Source organism: Rhipicephalus sanguineus, chromosome 3, assembly GCF_013339695.2.
Source record: "Rhipicephalus sanguineus isolate Rsan-2018 chromosome 3, BIME_Rsan_1.4, whole genome shotgun sequence".
Classification (NCBI taxonomy): domain Eukaryota; kingdom Metazoa; phylum Arthropoda; class Arachnida; order Ixodida; family Ixodidae; genus Rhipicephalus; species Rhipicephalus sanguineus.
The window spans coordinates 193,492,717-193,514,281 of NC_051178.1; the positions used below are offsets into that span (position 1 = coordinate 193,492,717).

Below are 21,565 nucleotides of genomic sequence, written 5' to 3' on the forward strand. Positions count from 1 at the left end.
AACATAACGCAAAGGGTCAACGGGATGTCCAGGATAAGTCATGTTTTCCTCCCTGTCGAAACCGGAGCGACGTGTTTGGGGAAGGCGACCCGTATCCCTAATCAAACGCGTCGCAGGAAACACTCCGCCCATGTTCCCTCCTCTCCTCCTTCCGGGAACTTGTCGGTGGCTCTCTGAGAAAACGGCCTCGCCCCTCGGCAGTGTGTCGCACGACGGCGGAGCGGCGCCAGGGTTTCCAGTTTCACGAGTGTTGCCCTGGGACCCGTACAACACAACGAGCACTCGCGTGTCGTCGCGGCGCTCGAGCCCCAGAGGTTTGCGCCCGTGGCCGCGACGCGGCGCCACGGTGCCCGGGCGAGGGACACGCGCGGCCCGCACTCGCACGGCAAAGCCGCCAACGTTGCTGCCTGCTGCGATATTGCGTGCATGCCGAGTGCGGCGGTGCGTGGTGGCGGCCTCTTTGCTCGGCTGGAAGACCAGAGGAGCACGGGATGAGAGCGACCGCAGTGTCGTAGGACTACGATGCGTTGCCCGTGGCCGGTCGGCAGCCCCACAACGACACCGAGCAAGGATGCTGGGAGCGCACGCAATTGCCGTGGATCTCGTATCGCCCGCAAGCAGCCCGATGCAGCGAATGGCGCCGCTCCCAGCATCGCACTGTTGCGGCTCCGGTCGCCGGTGGAGCGGCCGCCGCTGAGGGAGCTCTGAGCGCCGGAGGCCTGAGCTGACAGGCGACGGACTATGCGTCGACCCGCTCCGAGGAGAGAGCGCCCATTCGAGACGCCTTCTCCTGCGGCAGTTACTGTTGTTGTTCCGCTGGCGTGGTGCGATGGCGGCGGCTCGCCCGCGGTGGGCCGCCCCGCTTGGTCGTCGTCGTCGCCTCCAACGGGGCACGTCGTAGTCGTCGCCCGCCCCGCGCCGGTGGCCCGTGATTCGTGAGACGACGTCGGTGCCACGATGCCCGTTCGCAGGGGGCACGTTGCCCCCCACAACACCTTCATCGACTCCATCATCCGCAAGTTCGACGGCATGAGTAAGTCGGGGCCTGTCGGTCTCCTCTTCGCCGTGGATGTAAAGCACGCGCGACGGCCTGCGCCTTACTCTCCTTTTCGAGAAGGGCTCTATCCTCATCCCTGAAGCCCCACCGCGGTGCAAACACGCGCGCTGCTTCTTCCGCGAGCGGCCACCGCGCCTAATTGCTCCCCGCTAATCCTCTACACTGCTGCATAGAACGAGCTCGCCCGCCGCACGCCGCTGAACACGAAGCTCGCGCCTTGCGGCAAGTCCAACCAAGTCCCTCGAGGTCATTCGCAGAGCAAAAAGCTTCCGTGTGCTCTGACACTTTCAACACTGGCATTTCGCGTTGTTTTCTGCGCTGTCTTTTCTAACCGGTGTAGACTTCGCTTGCCAACAGTTCTTGTTTTAGGGTGCGAGCCAGCGACGCGTAAGGCCGAGCTCGCGCAATCGAAGCCTGTTTCGGGTGGCCGGTGTTTCTTTGCCTCCTTGACAAGGGAGCAGATAATAATAATACCCCCTCGCTTTAACACTCTACGCGCGCGCGCGCTCCCCGAAAGCAACGTAGCAGTTGGCACCGCGTATACGAGCCGTCCTTGTGATGTATGTTGTCGTCGGCTGTCTTCCTAGCATAACGTAGCTGCATGCGCCGCTGTTTCGTGAGAAGGCGCCGCTTCTTGCGCCCCCAGGGCACGGCGTTGACTGAGAGACGTGTGATGTAGAACAAAGACACTTGTCGTTAGTTGGTTTCTATCTCTCACGAATTGCGGGGCCGTAAAGTGTGTCAGATTCACTTGTTTTCTTTTCTTGTCAAGGGATAAAGAATCGCACCAGCCCGCACGATATGTTCGGAAACACGATAGATTTATCAGCATTTTCACGTGAATCCCGCAGTATTTCCTAGACACTGGGAGCTGCAACTTATTCGAAACACAGCAACGATTGAAAGTGCTCCGCACAAACGTGAAATTGAAACACCCTAACGATTGTACGAAGTCGTCGCTGTGTCAGCTTAATAAAGTGCGCTTTTGAGGCAAAATATTTTCTTCACGTTTAAGGGCTTGGATCGCCGTCATATTTCCAACCCTCTACATTATTGTCCGCTTTCTTAAATTCTGTTATTAATGTCACAAATATTTGTTCTTTATACTGCAAAGCGTGGTTAGAGATAAAAATAAACTATGAGCTTCGTGACTGTTCCGACAAGTTAATTTAGCTTGGAAATGGACATCAGTGTGCCTAGCTCTCAGCGATCGCGCATGGCACCTTCGTTTCGTAAGAATGTGCAAATACAAATACGCTCTTCGCATCGCGGCGCTCATTTAATCTTGTTCAAAGCCAAACTGCAAGCCTTGCATTTCCAACAAAATTATTCAACCTGATTCGAAGGTCCGCGAGAAGACTGAAAGCTTTCGTTCAATGATCGCGAATATAACTTAAACGCACGTGGCACAAGTATCGTTCGAATGAAGACGTGACAGACATGGATAAGCAATAACACGCCAGGCAGCCGCAATCACCAACCCTCGTCGCAATGATGCGTGAAATCAGTTATATATATTCGAAAACACGACCGCTCGCTTAGTCATCGCAGCTGCAGTGTTTTCTCTGCCCAGCTGCCTAAGCATATCCGTGGAGACACCCTTTCTCGATTGATTGATTGATATCTGGAATTTAACTTTCCGAGGCAACTCTTGGCCTATGAGATAGGGAACAACGTACGGCTCCGAATTGAATTCGACTGCCTGACTTTTTTTTTTTTTTTTGACGTGCACTTAAGTGTAAGCGTGTGGGTATACTGTGCCTTTCGACAGCACAGTGCAGCCGGGAATTGATCCCGCAACCTCGAACAGAGCGGTGCAACTCCACAGCCACAGAACCATACCGCGGCGAGTAAGCTTTCCAAAAGAAAAGAAAGTTTCCATAACTGTCGTAGAATTGGAGCACCGAGACAACTGCGACATCATCGACAGGGGGACTTCACGTCGCTTCACGCGAGCCTCACGGTCCTGAATGTCATCAAACTGTTGGGCTTGAAAGAGCGTGGGGGGGGGGGGGGGGGCAAGTCGCCGTGGCGGGCAGCGAATTGTCTGGGTGGAGTCGCTTCGGAGGCGCGGCTGTAAGACCTGGCGAGATGGAGACATATTGCGCGAAGCAAGCGAATCGATTATACACCCACGGCGCGAAGGAGCCAGCCTGCCAAATATTTTCGTTTTGTTCTTCTAGTGTTTTTTTTTATCGTACCTATTCTTTTTGTTCGTTCTTTTCTTCGTACCATTTCGCGGACTCTCCCGCTGCGCCTGTCATCGATTTCTACAACGGGGTGAGGGAGGACACGTGTTTCGCCGCGCATCACGTGCTGCTCACGGGACGTTCGCTCGAAGCCGCACGGAACGTTTGCCCGAAGAAATAAGTGGCGGAAGAAATCTCTGAGCGGATTACAGCTTGCGTTCGACGAAGATTACGGCGACGACGTTTGGTTTCCGCCCCGTTCTGCCGTGTATTTCAAAACGCCGCGGTGAAACGAAAGTCATGTTGCAAACGGAAAATCGACTGAGATCTTCCGTTTTTACCTTTATATAAAGGTGTAACGCAAAGAAAAACAATATATTGGAAGGGAGAAAGAGGGAAAAACGAATGCCAGAGACAGTGGCGAGAGAATGGAAACACGTCGGAGCTGCGTGAGTAGTGTTATCTGTTTCATTATGTGGCCACGTCTTGCTCCCGTAGCTACCGAAGCGTTTCGTGGCTCTGTGTGTGTGTGTGCCATCGAATCTTTACACAAAACTGAATCTGAAATCACGTCACATCTTGTGCAGTTCATATAATAGGGTGATTCTTTTAGAACTGACCTATTTCATTGGGCTGTAGTTTCGTTTAAAATTATCCGATCTTAATGCGGTTTGCGGCAAAATATTCAGGAAGGATGAAAATTTAATGATCCGTTTTACAAAATGTAGTTGAGGCAGCTATAACTGTTAACGTTCTTTATCGATATGGTGCATCTTGCGCATACAGGTACTACGAAAACTGAGCAACTGAACAGTTCACGTATTTCTTTTATAGCAATTTCTACTGCACAGGGAAGGGTTTAGAACTGTGAACACTGCGTTGTGTTATTTTAATGTGGGCACACAGAATTTTCTGAAACGCAGTGCAAACCAAAGCGTGCGCGCTGATGTAAAATTTGCATACTAATGCAATATGTCGTTATGAGCTTTTTCGTGAAGGAACGTCATGGCTCAGCCATTTACATATGCCATTGGAGCACAACCTTAGTTGTGTCAATTTGATCGAAGCCGAACTGTATGCCAAAGCCGTAATCAGTCTGAAACATTTAATACATACGACGAAAGGATGCACACGCTTCGCTGCTTTAGCTTGCACTGAATACGAAGCGATTGGGCTTTCGTATGCATGCTACTGCACACATATCTGGTTAGATCGTGGGTATTAACTGGCTACGTGTCTGTCGCTCTCGTCGTATATGCGATATGCTTCGGCAGCCGCTGTTCTCTGCAGTACACTACTCGGTGCTTATGCATGCGTTGCTTGAGCACTTTGCCAGCTTTTGTTCCCCGGTATACGGTTGCGAGAACATGATTCAGCGCTCCCTCACGCACGAGTCACCTCTTCTACTGTTGGAATCATAGAGTTTTATAATAGTAAACTAGCCGGAAATCTGGCGCTAGTGTCTATGGATGCAGCGCATGGCGCTTCAGCCAGCGTGGGAATGATGGATAGTACACGGATTTGCCTAAGCTTCGTCCTTTCGGCTCCGTTTGGCTGGTTGTGGCCTGCTAGCCCCTTTGCCGCAAGCTCATCAAAAGTTCGGCAGTCTAACTTCACCGCCTTGAACCTTTTACGTTCACCAATTCAAATCAGCTCACGAGGTTCACAACGAGTCATTCTTTTATGCGAAACAAAAGCCACAACACAACAATAAACAAAATACACAAGCGCGTTCGAAGCCGCAAGCACGAAGAGTAGGCAAATCCATGTGCTACCCGTCATTCCCATGGTGGCTGAACGATCGCAGCGCCATTGTTCCCTCTAGTAAAGGCTGTAGGAAACTATTGTTGGCATGACGAATGCCTTTGCACCTCATAACGGCGACAGCTCGACCAGGAACAACCGCCAGCGGGAGATAAATAGCTGTTGCGGCGTAGGAACTTTTATTTTACATTGTCATCCTTCAGCACAGCTCGGCATTTGCGCTCGCTCAATACATTACCGTATGTTTATTCTTCTCTGGCATGTTATGTGCTATCTGCGTCCATGCGTTGGTTGGTCGTGAACGTGTCTTAAAACGATCACTCCTGTCTAAATCGCGGTGTCTCGGTTTCCCGGCGTTTTACTATCGAACAAAAATAAATAACAAAGAAAAAACGACAACACAGCACTGTTAGATGTAGCGCTACGACATTGCACGGATAGTTTGCATTGACGTAAGCACGAATTGTGACAGCACGACAGGCGCATCTCGCGTCGAGAGGCAAATTGACAACGGTGATAATCCGCTGAAAAGCTGCTCCCGTCGAGCGAAGCGAAACGATGCACGCGTGATTTTATTGTGCGCTGATGACGTAATAGCCGCCATGTTTGGGTACTACAACAGTGACAGGCTTCTTCCTTGACGCCACGTGCAATCTACTCATACACACTGTGTCCTCCATAACTCATCGTACGAGAAGTAATCACAAGCCTTACCTATATACGAGAATGTGGAGAGGAATAAATAGGTGTATCGCTTTATTCGTGCTAAGGTTTTAAGTAATTTGTAGGTTTTTACGTGCCAAAATGACGATATGATTATGAGGCGCGCGGTAGTGAAGTATTATAGAAATTTCGGCCGCCTGATGTTCTCTAACGTGCCCTCACAACGCACAGTACACGGACCTTTACAATTTCGCCTTCCTCGAAACGCGATCGTCGCGACCAGGATCGAACCCGAGACCTTCTGATCAGCAGCCGAGCAGTGTAACCACTGTACCACCGCGGTGGAAAGTGTTGAGGTTTTACCTGGCTGTTAAGAGGACCTCACGGGCAGCATTTTCGTCGGTACATCGTCCCAAAAATTGAGTAACGTCAAGCTTTCCGAGGATTCCGGTCGGCGCCGCAGTGGCGCGCCAAGCGCGTGACGTTACGTAATCGTTGCAGCGTGTGGTGATCCATCGTTTACGTTAAATGGGTGATGCAAGTCGCGGCCGGGGCAACGCTTTCGTAGAATTCATTCTATGTGTGAATGGCGAATACGCGTATAATGAGGACGCTGCCAAAAGTGCGGAATGTTGAGGGGGTGGCTTGCCAAGTACCTCACGGAAGTAGGCTGAGAGAGTCGGTTCGTTGTTGACAGAGAGGGAGAGAGAGAGAGAGAACACAACTTTATTGCGAGGTAGAGAGAAAGAGACAGGAAATGAAGGAAAGGCAGCGATGTTGAGTAACCTTTGCCCAGTTTGTTATTCTACAGTGGGGAGAAGAATACGAGAGTTACAGAGACATTTCTGCAGCGCAAGTGACAAGCACGGAGGGCGAAGCGTGTGAAATATAAGGGGAACCGAGGTTTCTCTTTATTTTTGTTAGTTACTGACACTGACGTCAAATGGTGACGAAGCAACGGCAGCCACAGGAGAAAGCAATTGTTTTTTTTTTAATTTTATTCCCATGTAAAAGTGATGCTAAAATTACAGCGAAAGCGGGCCAAAATTCACTTTACCGCAGGTGGACGTGTCTCGCGTCACGAGCGTGACACTCGATATTATTGGGCTACCACTGGCGGCCGCCCTTCCACCAACTTTATTTTATATTTGCATATACGTATGAAACATGCTCTCGGAGTGTTTGCTGGCACCTTTCGCGGGTGGTGCATGCGGAGCGTACTTTTTACGCTCGTAATCACGTGGCCGCATATTTTTGCACACTAAAGGGGGAAAAAATCTGGAACATATTTTTTTTATTTATACATGAAAACATGGGAAGGTAGGTAGGCTACGTTAGAGCCCGCTGTTGCAACATCATGATATTGATATTAAAACAGACACTGAAAAAAAAAGCAAGAAAGAATAAAAGAATAAAAAAGGAAAGCAGACGCGATAAACAGAAGCGCTGTGTACGAAATACGATCTTTGACGTATAAAGAATACCTTCAACGACAAAATCCAGAACACGTTCGCAAGTTTTTTTTATCGCTTTCTTCGCAGATATCAAACAAGTATCACAGCGTTTGCACGGATTATGTGTCACTGTTCGCCTTTTGTGCGTTTATGACGTTTTTGATCTGATGTACAGTCTGCAGTTAAAGAAAACAGAACGTTTGGTTTCTGCGATCGATTACGACACATACATGGCGCAAGTACACGAAGGCAAATTATGTTTGTGTGAAAGTGTGTCTGAATAAGTGGATCATGGACTTTCAGTTTGTATGGGGTAAAAAAAATGCTTAATTGCGCTGAATTGGTTAGCGGCTTACTGTTCTCTTTAACAATTGGACCAGACTGTACGGGGCAGACGTTTCTAAGCGGGCAACGCTGGTGGATGCCTTGGTCATGCAATAACGCATAAAATCAACTGATGACGAATGCGATTAAGCGTTAAGTGACGCTTGCAGCACACTATGAATAGTTTGGACGTCCTGAATATCGGGTGCGCCGTATAGCTATAGCTTTAACGGGCTTCGCAGCCAGGCACCGAACGAACGGGCGCTAAAAGAGAACACCACTCGCTACGCACACCCGCTAATCACCGATCTTGTCAATTATACCGGTTGTTCGCGGAGTCGCTGATTAACGAGTGAGTCTGAGCAAAGACAATTGACGACGCATTTTCCGCTGCCTCCGGCGTTAATCGCGAGCGCCTCGCAACCGAAAGCGCGTAATAGAGTTTATACCAAGAACTGCTTGTGTAGGCACGCGGTTGCATTGTCTCTGGCGCAGCGGGTGAGCTATTAATTCGCTGAGAATGTGCCCGACGGTGTGCGAAGGGCGAACGGTGACTAATTCCACACGAAGAGAGAGAAACAAGGGGCGGAGGCTCGGAGCGCACATGTCGACGTGTCCGCGTCTCTTTCTCTCGGCGTTTACATCACAATCATTCCCCTACGTGTCTTTCAGCAACTGATTGCACCTGTGTTCAAGCAGGAATGATTTGGAGTGAGAGCCGCTCCACTACGGGAGAGCTGCACACAGCTGTCCGTAATGTGTTTAGACAAGGCCGTTCGATAATTAAAAAAAAAAGAAAGAAAAAAAATCACAGCATATCCACGGAGTGAATGATTATGAGTGGGCGAAGCTGCGGAGGTTCATCAGTAAACCGTGAATCTTCCGTGAATTCTGCCCAGTACATCATCACCGACGTCAGATCGGGCGCGTTTATACTAAAGGTTCGATGAGAGTTATGACGACTTGCAGCTCACTTTAATTTTACATGTACGCTGTGAATTTTCATTGTTTAGAAAACCATTGCTTTAGAAAACATCTGGCGTCTTTCGTTAAGCGGCTGGCGTCTTTTCGTTTTGCTTTAGAAACATCTGGCGTCTTTTTGTTTTGCTTTTAGAAAACATCTGGCGTCTTTCGTTGGTTTATTTCATCAATCAACGGCGTTTTGAACAAAATTTTTATTGTTTAATCACGCACAGGAGAAATCTCACCAGGCACTACCTTGGAGGTAAACAATGGCTGCTAATGGGAATGAGAGACAGAAGAAGTCGGCTTTTAGCTAACACTTACACTTCTACTTCTACTAACGTTTCCTACTGGAACATGCCAATGGCTGCTAATGGGAAATGAGAGACAGAAGAATTCGGCTTTTAGTTAACGCGCACGCTGCGAATTTTTTATTGTTCAACAACGCACAGGAGAAATCTCCCACCGGCACCACCTTGGAGGTCAAAGATCTGGTACTAGCGTTACGACTGGTTACGCACTACGACTACGAGAGACGAACGGGTGCCGCTTTAAGGAGCTTCGCCCCTAAATAGTGTGGCCTGATGCGTCGCGCTGAAACAAAAGGGCACGAGCGTGAACGCTGTGTCGACAGTTCCTTCCGCGTTGGCGCTAGTAGGCGTACAGCCACGCGCATTTAGAACAAAAGAGACGAAAAAAAAAAGAAAACAGAAAAAGACAGGGTTGTGGCGTGCGCGAGACGTTCTAGAAACCCGCCGTATATGGTCATGCCAGAAGCCGCTGCGTTTCATGGTGTCGGCAATGAAGGATGTCAACATCGGGGTACCACGAATTTCCGTGTGCCGCAAAGTTTGAGATTGGGATCTTCAACAGCCAACGCAGAACGGACAGGGGACAAGAAAGGGAACAGAGACAAGCGCTGCACTGAATAGCGTTAGAAGTCCTTATGATAAGATATCGCTGCTCCCGAAGAAAATAGTGGATCCGGAGGAGTTAAACCACCTCGGGCTACCTTACTGCGACACGTCGTGAGGCGCCACAGTGGCAATAAGTTCAACTAGGCAGCTCCCGCTGTTTTCAGGACACGCAACGGGACGCACCTTTTTTTTTTCTTCCTAATCGAGTGGTTGTGGTTGAGAACAAATAGTGAACTACTTAAAATATTACACGTGGGAGAACAATAAGCTTTCACGCGAAGCTGTACGAAGGTTTGAACAAACAGCCATTGCTAAAGGTGCCGCTGCCGTGTAAACTTCTACTAGTCGGCCCCCAATGTGGAGTCGGTATCAGGCGACTAAAGAGGCAAAACTTACGAATTCATTTTTAATCAAAACCACGCGTACAAGTAGTTATAGGTTTGAAAAAGGTGCGCCCTAGAAAACCTTTATATTAAACTCACTCGTTGCGCTTCAAAGCCAATTCGGGGCCTCGAAACACGTTGCGTTGCATTTAGATTTCATAGGAACCATGCAGTACAAAAACCCTCAGCGAAGCTGTTTAATGCCATCTTTGATAAATCGCACCAGTGCGCACCGGGGCGCCCAGGCGCTACGATGATTGGCAGACAACACAACGATACAGATGATTGGAACAGATGATTGGCAGACAACACAACGACACGATGAAATTAGCAGACAACACAACGATTAAACTGAGACTGAACGAAATCAATGTTGCTGCCGCGACATCGTATACGCTTTTGGGACTTTAAACCCCAACAGTTAATTATTAAGATCGTATACGCGACGTTAGAAAGGACAGTACTCGCCATTAAGCCAGTGATAGACTACAGTAGCCAGTGTTAACCAACGTCCAACAGTGCGGGTAGCACGAAAGTGAATACGGCAGTTAAATTTCGCTCAAAAGTTATCGACATCACACCCCATTATATCGAAAGGGTAGGAGGTGCCAGAAAGACGCTGCATTCGAAAGCAACTTATGTTTCAATTATTTGTGAAGAATCTGCGAACACTTGGCATTGTTGGCGTGCAGTTTCAAGGGACTTTAGATAAAAACAAACAAAAAAACTCACAGGATTCCTTATGCATTTGCCTAAGACGACTCAAAGGCGAAAGCCATCTTCTTTTTCTTCTCAGTCGATGTGTTGATCCCCCCACGCCCCCATCCGAAAGTTTTCTGCACCTCGCCTGGTTTTGCACTGCCTCCGTGATCGGCCCACTTTAGACCAAGCCACGATGCCATGTGTCACATGATGACGTCAAGCTACATGACATCACGATGACGTCATAGTGGCGTCATGATGACGTCACAAATTTTGGGGTCTGTGACGTCATGATGACGTCGTATGGTGATGTCATCGCGTGATGATGATTTTTGGCATCACTCGTGCTGACGCCGCCGACGGTCCATTTTCGCGTTTGATGAGGCATCTAAGGCTTTCGCCTTAGTAATGACAATCCTGTTGCCTACCGCCTCCATGCGCGCAGTGTGAGATCACTTAGGATGCGGGCAGTAAACCGCAGACGTGCATTTCGTGTGTGCGCGCCGCCGAGCGGGTATACCAGGGATTCGGCGTGGGGCGTTGATCGCTGTCCGCGTGCTTGTGCGCTACGGGTCCCGCATAACAAGCCAGTGGCGCCTGCGCCCCAGCGTTCGTCGAAACTGGCAGATAGGAAGGATGCTCACGTCCATGCTGTGCGCGTCACCCGCGGGTGCCGTGAGATGCAGCGCACGAGGCGCGGGGAAGCTGTATATAATACTGGAGCCGAGAAACGTACATATCGAAACGAAATCAATATTTAAGGACAGTGTTTGGGAAGAGGAGCTTATGTTGTTGAGATTTCGGCTCGGAAGCTGCCATTAGGAAAAGAAAAATCTAAGCTTTTCTCTCTCTCTCCTTAATTTTTTTTTCAGCCGTGAAAGCGTTACGCTTAAGCTTTGTGTTATTTTCTTAAGAAATACATTGTTATCTGGTTTAGGAGTGCTTTGGTTCGGACAAGTTGGCGCGACATCTGCAAGTCAAACTGTACGAAATACGAAGACACAAGAAAACACGCACACACAGGACCAGTGTTGGTTCTCCATGTGTGTGCGCGTGTTTTCTTGCGTCTTCGTATTTTGTGCTGTTTAACTGGCATTGCTATCTCTTTCTGACGCACGTTGCTGTTTCTTACTTGGCGCATTCTTTGAGTTCAAGTGCTCGTCCTTCATTGCAAGAGCTTTATAGTTCATAAATGCGAGCTGAGTTGCCTCAAATGCGGGGACCGAGACCACTGTCAAGCCCCTAGTCTCTGCCTCTAATTTTGGTGCTAAAAAACAAAAACAAAAAAACAACAACATATAGATAGAGCAAATTTATTAGAAGGCAGAGAGGTCGGCCTGAGCTTGAGCGCTCTAGCCTGCTACTCTGCACAGGGGAAAAGGGAAAGGGGAAAAAAGAGTAATGAAGATGATGATGGGGACAGGAAGAGGTAATGCGTATGTACAATAACCACAAAATACAGTGGTCTTCTTAAAGTCTATCGTCAAGTCCTGTACTCTTGATAAAATCTATGAATGCTCTTGTAGCAGTCGGTGATGCTGTCTGGTCGGACATTGCGGACAACAGATTAGTCTCACTTAGAGTTGTCACACCGATGCCGGCCAACGTTAAAGCCAGCGTCTTCCGTTCGGACACGTACAGAGGGCAGTCGCACAATATATGGGCTAAAGTTTCATCTACTTGGCAGCGCTCACAGTTCGGGCTGTCCGCACTGCCGATAAGGTGCGCGTAGCGTCGAGTGAAGGCGACGCCTAGTCGAATCCGGTGCAGCAGACTGGCGTGGCGGCGCTTAATATTAGCCGGGAGTCGAAAGGTCATGTGAGGGTCTGTTTCCCGCAAACGCCTATGCCGATGGTCTGGGTTAGACCAGTAAGTTGTCGTGAACTCTCGCATAAGCGATCTTAACAAAGAGTTCACGTCACTTCGCGAATACGGAATTTTTACGAGAACGGCGCTGTTACCAGCAGCGGCTTTTGCTGCAGCATCAGCTAGCACGTTGCCTGCCAAGCCACAGTGTCCAGGTACCCATTGGAAGATGATAGAGTGACCATTCCGTTGCGTGATATCGAATGCTTGTATGATTTCGGAAGCCAATACGTAATGTTGTCCTTTTCTTGAGCATGAATGAAGGGCTTGTAATGCGGATTTCGCATCAGAGAGTATTGCCCATTTGCGTGGAGCTTGGTCGGATACAAATCGAACAGCTTCTCGTATAGCAACCAATTCTGCTGCTGTTGATGAGGACTTATGGTCTAACCTGTACGGCCGGGAAATATCCAGTTGAGGGATCACAAAAGCGGCAGTCGAAACGCGCGGAGTCACAGATCCATCAGTGTATACGTGTATAGTGTCGTTGTATCGCTCAGTCAAGTAAGCCAAGGTGAGTTGCTTGAGGCCAACACAAGGAACACGTGATTTCTTCGGAATCCCAGGTACTTGAAGGTGCACCAGTGGTTTACGCAGTGTCCACAGTGGCACTTCAGGGATGACGGTTGGTGCAAAACCTACAGGACTGATACTCCTGTGAGTATTGATGCATTCTGAGTAGGCGCAGCCTGGTCGGTTTGTCTGCAGTGAAGACAGGTGGTGGTGCGCATGCCGGGTCAGCAGCCGAAGGTGAACTCGAAGAGGTTCACAAGACGTGTAAGTCTCTATAGGGTGAGTGCGTGACTCTCAATGGTGCCTGATGTTTTAGTACATCGCGGGAGGCCTAGGCATGTCCGGAGTGCTCGCGCTTGAAGGCTCTTTAACGTACGAATGCACGTTGTACGCATACGTGAAAGCACAGGTGAGCTGTAGCGTAGATATCCCACAAACAATGCCTGGTATAGCTGCAGGAGGCTTTTCTCAGAGGGGCCCCATCTTAGTCCCGCTACAACACGAAGCACGTCTATAAAGCTGACCAGTTTGGTCCGTAGCGCCGTGATATGCTTCGACCAAGATAGGTTGCGGTCAATAACGACACCTAAATATCTGTAATGTGTGACAGCAGGAATCGCTGCTCCGTCAGCGAAGATGGGATACCGCGTCATTGACTTTCTTGTGAACGCCAATGCTGCACACTTTGCCGTTGAAAGTTGCAGGCCTTGACGGCGCAAGTACTTGGCTGTTATTGACGTAGCCTGTTGTAGTCTTGCTCGCATTTGTGGACGCGTTACTCCAGAGGCCCATATGCAAATATCGTCTGCATATACGCTGATTTTAACATTGTCAGGGAGCTCCGCTCCAAGACCAATGAGCGTGATGTTGAACAACGTGGGACTGAGGACCGCGCCTTGTGGAACACCACGGTTGACGTAGTGCCTGCCGGTGTCACCATCAGCCGTCGACATGAAAATTGTACGTTCGCTGAGATAGCTGACAATCCATGCGTGAAGTCGGCCCCCTACGCCAACGTCTTCAAGCGCGTCGAGAATGGCCTCATGAAGGACGTTATCGTAGGCCCCTTTTTATGTCCAAAAAAATTGCGCCCACTATTCTCCGACGTTGTCTTTCCTGCTCCACAGAGGAAACTAGGTCTATAACTCCGTCTATAGATGAACGACCCCTGCGGAAACCATTCATGAAATCTGGCAAGGTGAAAGTATTCTCCAAGAGCCATTCCAGTCTTGTAAGCACCATACGTTCCATTACCTTGCCGACGCAACTGGCTAAGGCGATTGGTCTGTAGGAAGAGAGCTCGTTGGAGCACTTGCCTGGTTTCAATAGGGCCACTATGCGGCTGCACTTCCAATTATCCGGCACTCTCGCCGTGTCCCACGTAGCATTGTAGAACGACAAAAGAGCTTTCCGTGCTTCTTGGCTGAGATGGGAGAGAGCCGAATAAGTGATGCCATCGGGTCCTGGCGCAGAGGAGTGTCGGGAGGCTGAGATCGCAGCGTCGAGCTCGTGCAAAGTGAACGGCAAGTCGAGACGTTCGTCACAGGATGGTGGTGAGGCATAATATGACGGCGATCCCGTTGAGAAGGACGAGCCTACGAGCAATCGGCAATATTCTTCTGCTATTTCCACTTCGCTCCGGCCTTGCTTTAGGGCCACACCTCGGAAAGGGAACAACTGCGTCGTAGGTGTCCGAAGGCTTCGTACAACCTGCCATATTCGTGATAGGGGTTTCCTGGGATCCAGAGAACCACAAAACTTTCTCCACCGTTGCCTGTCGAGCTTATCGAGGTGTCGGAGTACATGTCGCTGTGCTTGTCGAGATGTAGACAGGTCTGATGGCGATCTCGTCCTCCTGTACTTTCTTTCAGCGCGGCGACGGATTGCACGCAGGTGCTCGTATTGTGCGTCAACCTGCGATCTGGGTTTCGACACACTGATGAGTCTGGTATTTGCTGTCAAGGCTGACGCTATAACGCCTTCTATTTCAGAAATACATTGAATGTTGCCACAGTGAATATTCACAGATGCTTGGAAGCCTTGCCAGTCTACGCTTCGTACAGAACGGGCAGATGAACGGCGGAATCCTTTTAGTTGTATATACGTCGGGAGGTGGTCACTTCCGTGCGTTTCTACATCTACACACCAAGAGGTTGTAGACAGCAGATTTCTAGTCACAAAACAAACGTCCAGGCAGCTGCTGTATGATGTGCCGCGAAGGAAAGTGGGGGATCCATTGTTGATGGTCATGAGGCCCCGATTTAGCACAAAATCAGCCATGTCCCTGCCGCGGGTGTTCATCGAAGCAGAGCCCCACATTGGATGGTGCGCATTGAAATCTCCTACTAGAACGTGCGGGCTTGGGCAAGCTTGGAACACAGACGAGAGGTGAGAACAGTCAACGCGGCTTCTGGGAGGAATATATCCACCTATGAGAGATATCGAACGTCGCTTGTGCTTCATAGTCAGGCATATATAATCATTTGAAGCATGAGGAGCGACGACATGCCTCACGTATGTCAAATCACTACGTATACATATAATCACTTTGCTCGTACTTCGGTCGTCGCGAGACCATAGTATCGCGTATCCGGATATCCGAAAAGGTGACACCATGTTTGGCTCACATATAACAACCACAGGAAACTGATATTTAAGCATCCATTGCCGAAAGTCAGACAGCCTACTTCGCAAACCTCTTGCGTTCCACTGCATTATAGCAGATGCATGTACTCTCTCTTCGAATGAAGTCGCCATGTTGTTCTATGGAAGCGCTACTAGGAGCGGTTCCAACACGTTGAGGATCTGCACTGCTGCCTTCGCGCCCGGCGTCTGTAGCTCCCAGAGAATGGCACGTAGGGAATTTAGCAGGTTCTTCAGTGTAGACTGCGTCTTGTCAAAGTTTTGCCTATCCTTTTCAGCCACCTTTGGAGTTTCAGCCCATGATGTGGTCGTCCTTATTGCTCCAGACGGTAGTGAAGGCCACTCTGCATCTGAAGCATCTTCCTGCATCGCTGGCTCGGCCCCCTTTTGTGCATCACTCGGTCGGGGTGCACTCCAGACGGGAGTAGAGGCTTTACACTGCGCAGTCATTTGTTTATCTTGTGCTGCAGTCGATCTATCACCCCGGTGGCCGCTGTGGTTCTGTTGGCGTCGGCGTTTTGAACGGCGTCTCTGACGACGAATAGATGAGACAGCCTCTCTGTGAGTCGAGTTGTTCCTCACCATCTTCCTCAGTATGCGTATTTCTTCTTTTATCTTCGGGCAATCTTTCGATGTCGCGTCATGCGGACCGGAGCAGTTCGGGCACTTGAAGGGAGCTGCAGCGTCACAGTCGTCAACAAATTTTAATTGTGCAGAGACTCCGAGAAGTAAATCGACGCTGACCAAATGTCCGGCATGCCACTCATTTGACACTTGAAAAAAAAATGTTCACAGAAAACGTCTCTCTGTATTATGTTTGCGGGTCTATTCTGCGTTATACACGTCTCTAGTGTATTTATGTTCGTCCCGTGTTATTGTGGCTTCTCATGCACTGAAAGCGCAGTGAATCGAATCGTGGCCATGCAGTTGCTTTACCTGTCATGCATATAGAGAGAAAGACGAAAGGACACGAAGACTAGAGACCTGTAGCTGGCAACCCTATAATTAGAAAGTAACAAGGGGTTATGAAAGAAGAGTCTACGAAGGCACCACAAAGTCATCATGGCAATGTTAATGTGCGACCAACAAACAAATACACTATCGATTGTACAGTCACAATATGTTGTTCAATCCATCTAGTGTTTGTAATGAAACGCAGCAACGGCGTCATAGCGGCTCACGTTGAAGTCCTTGTGGGGCCCGTGCCCAAGAATTTTGCATTCTGTGAGGGAGCAGTTGTCCAACTTTCCTATAGTGCGGCTGAGTATAGTAGAATTCGATGGTTCTTACGAGATTGGTAAAGACTTCCGAGACTTAAAAAAAAGAAGGAAAGCACCTCGCGGAAAACACCATACGGAAATTAGCGCGGCTTATTTTCGACTGAAAAGTATGTTTCTTTATTCAACCGCGGGGTCTATCCGAAAAACTCATTGGGCGCCGCTATAGAATCTCCGAAGATTGCCGCGAGCGCGCTTAGAGCGTGCGTGCATGCCCCGCGGGCGTGATTACGCCCCAAACTTTAGGGGCGGCACTGTGCGTCTTAACTAGCGCTGCTTTTAAAATCTCGCTCGCTCTTAACGAACCGAGGAGGTCTGTTTTCGCCCGCTCGCTGAACGCTGGAAAAGCGAGATCGATTCTTGACCGAGCTCACTCGCTCGCTTTCTTTTTTTTTTTCGCATCACGCGGAAATGGAAGCCCACGAGGCAGCAGCCGCCATGGATGGCGTCACTTTAGCTAGAGCATTTGCATCACTACCAGAGGACGTATACACACGCGCGCGCGCATGCCTCATCTGCAAGTCGAGCGGCTGGTTGGACGCAGGATAGTCCGGCGTGAGAAGGCCGCGCACAGCCTCGCGGCTTCTTCTTCGTGCAATGCGGCTCGCGTCGTGCTTGCATAGCTGGACAGCGGCGGTCGTAGTGTTTTACAGCGAAAGCTGTTATGAGATCACAGCAACAGCCAATATTGGGGGCGTTGTCCGCCGCCGCCGGTGTCCGTAACCGATATCGAGCACAATGACACACACACATACACATATATATTATATATATATATATATATATATATATATATATATATTATATATATATATTATATTTATATAAACCAAGGTCGAGCGGGAGATCCGAACCCGGCCCTCTGCGTGGCAGATGAATCTTCTACCACAGCCTCGCCGGTGCTCGTAACTCCTTTGCAAAAGGACCATATCGTAGAGAAGCATTGGAACGCCGTCAATCCCGCCGTCAAGAAACGCCTTTAAAATATATATACAGGGGCCATATCGAACAAGGAATCGCGTAGAAGAGTAAAATAACACGAAACGTCGCACAGCGCGAATTGTGTAACGAGTTGGTGGCCTGAAGCATCCTACCCATAATTCCTTACAGACGGGTAGTGGATACTTCGCTTCTCCGCAGAATTATGAACAATGACGTAGTGGGTGCTTCCCTGCCTCATAAAAATTACGACGATTTATCGCGTATTGGGTACCTTGCAAGTGTACTTGTACTATAATAGTTGTATAGCGGCGCCAAGAGAGTTTACAACGGGCTCTAGAAAGGCCGCTCTTCCAGATTTCGCTGCAACTGTGCTGCTTGTTGCACGCAGGCCTGGCGTTTTAACGCGACAGCGTTAAAGAGCTCGTTTAGCAGAAATTCCGGTGTCGATATCGGTGTCGTTCGACTTTGCGCGAAAAATCATCATCTTATCCGTGACCGAAAAATCGAGAAAGATGCAAATAAGATTAATAATAAAAATCTTAGGTTCGAGTGAGAATCGAACACAGGCCGTGTGCGTGGCAAGCAGGTGTTCCCACAGAGCTACGCTATTGCTTGAAACTGCCTCGAAAAAAAAAAAAGAAACACTATGTAGTCGAAGGAGTCACGCAAGTATAGTATTTTGTGGCAGAAGCGTAGAATCGCGCCAGGCGTCAAAACATGTGAATTGCGCAATGAGTGGGTGTTTTAAAGGCCCAGCCATTACAAAGCGCTCAGACATATTTAACCATCATCAGCTGCAAAAGCATCAAGAAGTGAGATGCGGCGTAGGTTCGCGTGCTGACTTACGGACGCGTAGTGGGCTCTTCGCTGATTCGCAAGAGGAATAATTATGGCGTAGTAGGCACTTAACAGCTGTACCCCCATCGTGGGTGCGTGCCAGAGTTTACTAGGATCCACTCTTCTCTACTCTACTTGCAGTAGGCATTCTAGGATAGTTCGAAACGGCCAATGTTACGCGCACAGTCGTTCGTTTCCTTACGGCACGGTTGAGGCATGCACCGAGTACCGAAGCCAGGCATTTCTCATTGAGAAAGCGATGCACACGGGGCCCGATTACGCTATCGCTTTTTCTCTTGAAGGCGAAGCTCAAGCGTGCTTCAAGTTTTTACTGGCCTCGTAATAGAGCGGCCGCGGACCTGGCACGTCTCGCTGCGCAGTCTAGTATAGCTAGATCATCGATTGGCGGCAGCATTCGCGGAACGCGTCTCGGACTTTGCCACAAGCGCCGGTGGCGCATGGGCGGCGTGGCGCGACCCGTTTCGGCCTCCAGCCGCTTCACTTTCTCAGCGGGGTCTCGGCGCGCGCAATCGAAACTGATCGAACGGCCATTTTTCCTATTCACCGTGATGTGTCTGTGCGCGTGACTGTAGGTGTATACAAGGCATACGCGTACGGTGCGTGTGTGTACTGGGCCCGCGTTCGTATACACGCTTGGCCGTTGCCAACGCGGCGAAGTTTGCGTCGGTTGCGCGAACGTCCCGCCACCGGTGAGATAACGCGACTGGTGGTGGGTTAGTTATGGTTTGTTGCTTAACGGGTGAGATAACGCAGACTGCGTTGTTAGTACAGGCTCGACGAGTGAGATACGCTCGTGCGCCAGGCAGCAGGTGCTGCGAATACCGCTCGCTACCGGGCGAGCGCAGCGACTGCAGCGTGCGTTGGCCAAAATAAGCTTTGCTGGCGTTCACGATGAAGGAGCGCGTTATATGCAGTGCGTTGTCAGTGTCACCGTAATGAATTATGCAATCGGCCCAGTGCTGCGCATTTCCTTCCTTTTGTTCGCATTGTATTCGCGTCGGTTCATTAGTTTTGAGGCAGCCTAGAGAGAGAGAGATAACGAGAGAGATTACACGTGAGGTGCAGGTAATCCTACCAGGACTCTTTAACAGCAGCCAACAAAAGTAGGCTTGTGTATTCGTCCTATGAACTAGACTTAAGTGTGGTCCCATTGGGCTGAAAGCATTCGACTTACCTAATGACAGCAACGGCACTGAGCGATGCACAACATACACAATTCACGCTGCGATATTGTGCACCGTGTACACCTGTATATGATTCGCCGACTGCGTCTGGAAGCGCAGCAAGCGCTGTCCCACACTCAGCTCACGCTTGCGTGACCAGAAGCATTTGTGAATATAACAGCTCCGGCTTCATTTTCTCGGTGTACCCGTACGGTAAATTACAGGGCAAATGCATACCCGTTGCGGGCAGGAACGCATACTCTCTTTTAAACGTGCCGTGACCACATGCATGTGCAGCCTTTGCAGACGGCAGGGTCCAGCCTTCAACAACGCGGAGTGGCGAAAAAAAACGCCATGTATATTGAAGTCATATATATGCACGCACGCGGTTCCCGCTATAATTCGCACGTTGCCATTGCAGCATGAGAGCTTCGCGCGTAATTATAGTTCGATGATATTTGCGAAAAGATAGTGCGCTAAAACGCGTCCCACAGACCCGCCAATATCATTTCATTTTTGTCGATTAGAAAGGAGCCCTGTATTGTCACGCTTTTGACGACGGAGACACACATGCATGCACGACACTACCTGCATGCTTAGAACGAACGCAATGCGCAAAACACGCACCTCACCTTGCGCTTTCGAAGCTCTCGGCATTAAGCTGTTTTGCCGTAGTGCAGCACACCTTCGAACCTTTTACATCGTGGAAGGCCTCGATGGGCATCAAGTGCTCTTTAAGCAAGCAAGAAAAAAAAACGTTTAAACTCAAAAGTTATATCGAATGCATATGATATGGGAGCATAAGTTTACTTAAGATAAGGGCCAGTGCACTGTCAGGAATAATTAATGAAAATTAATTGAATGAGTTCATGAAGAGCAGACGGTTTTCTTTTGAGCATGCTGGGACCGTTGCCGCACCTGGTGGAGCAGGTGTTAACCACCCGCTTCTTTCTAGGTGGCCTCCGAGATCCGCTTCGGCAGTGCACCGAAACTGATCGTTAACCTAAGGAATACACCAGAGCACACGAATGCCGAGGTTGTAATGCGACTTTCAGACCTCTAAGATTAGGGTCGCCTCCAAATTTTATGCTGCGTAAAAGTGCGAGAGCATTACTCCGTGCTTCGATATGTTGCCGAGCTCGTAGACGGTGTTCTTTAGAGCCGCGTAGGTAGTGCCGTATCGATTGTTCACTTCCTTGTATCTTGCACGATCTTCTTCGTCGATTTCGGCCGGCATGAGCGGGGTCACCATGCGCCTTTATCGCATCGGCCAGAACGTTTTGCCTCGCTCTAGCAGTCTCGCCGTGCGCACTCCGCAGTCGCTCACTCCGCCTTTCGCGCTGTCGGGGACCTGGGCGCCATTTACAGTCAGTCGCTCGCCAGCGTGCGGTTTTCGAAAGTTCGCTTTTCGAACAGCCACGTGTGCAATCTCGAAGATGACGTGATCTATTTGCAGATTTTCTGCCACTGCTTTCTGACACACACACACACACACACACACACACACACACACACACACACACACACACACACACACACACACACACACACACACACACACACACACACACACACACACACACACACAACAGAAAAGAAGGTATACGGTCGCGCTGCATGCAGCCGGGGCGTCAAACTGTGTACATTGTGCTCAAGAAAGTTGCATATACAATGTGTAACGTAGTACCTCCTGTTGCCACAATCTTTATAACTCCGTCTTGCAAATGCCTCCTTTCGTGTAAACTTTAGTAGCCTCCTTCACTAGCCATCTCTCTCTTTCTCACCTTTTTTTTTCCTTTCGCATTAACCCAGCGTATGGTAGCCATTCAGGTGCTTTCCTGACATTTCATTATTCTCCCCTTCTTTTCTTTAGTAGGCGCAAACGCC

At 49.5% G+C, this 21,565-nt stretch overlaps 1 protein-coding gene across 2 annotated transcripts in view; it reads left to right on the forward strand.

Annotated features, from left to right (window-relative positions):
- The first annotated feature begins 277 nt into the window (after nucleotides 1–277).
- LOC119387961 (potassium voltage-gated channel subfamily H member 6) overlaps nucleotides 278–21,565 on the forward strand; it is a 282,090-nt gene continuing 260,802 nt past the window's right edge. Inside the window, exon 1 of one of the 2 annotated variants that reach the window (XM_049413770.1) lies at nucleotides 278–1,033. In XM_049413770.1, coding sequence (XP_049269727.1) covers nucleotides 958–1,033 — 76 coding nt within the window. In that variant the 5' untranslated portion in view covers nucleotides 278–957. The remainder of the gene's footprint in view (nucleotides 1,034–21,565) is intronic. The other variant, XM_037655551.2, reaches the window with a different exon arrangement.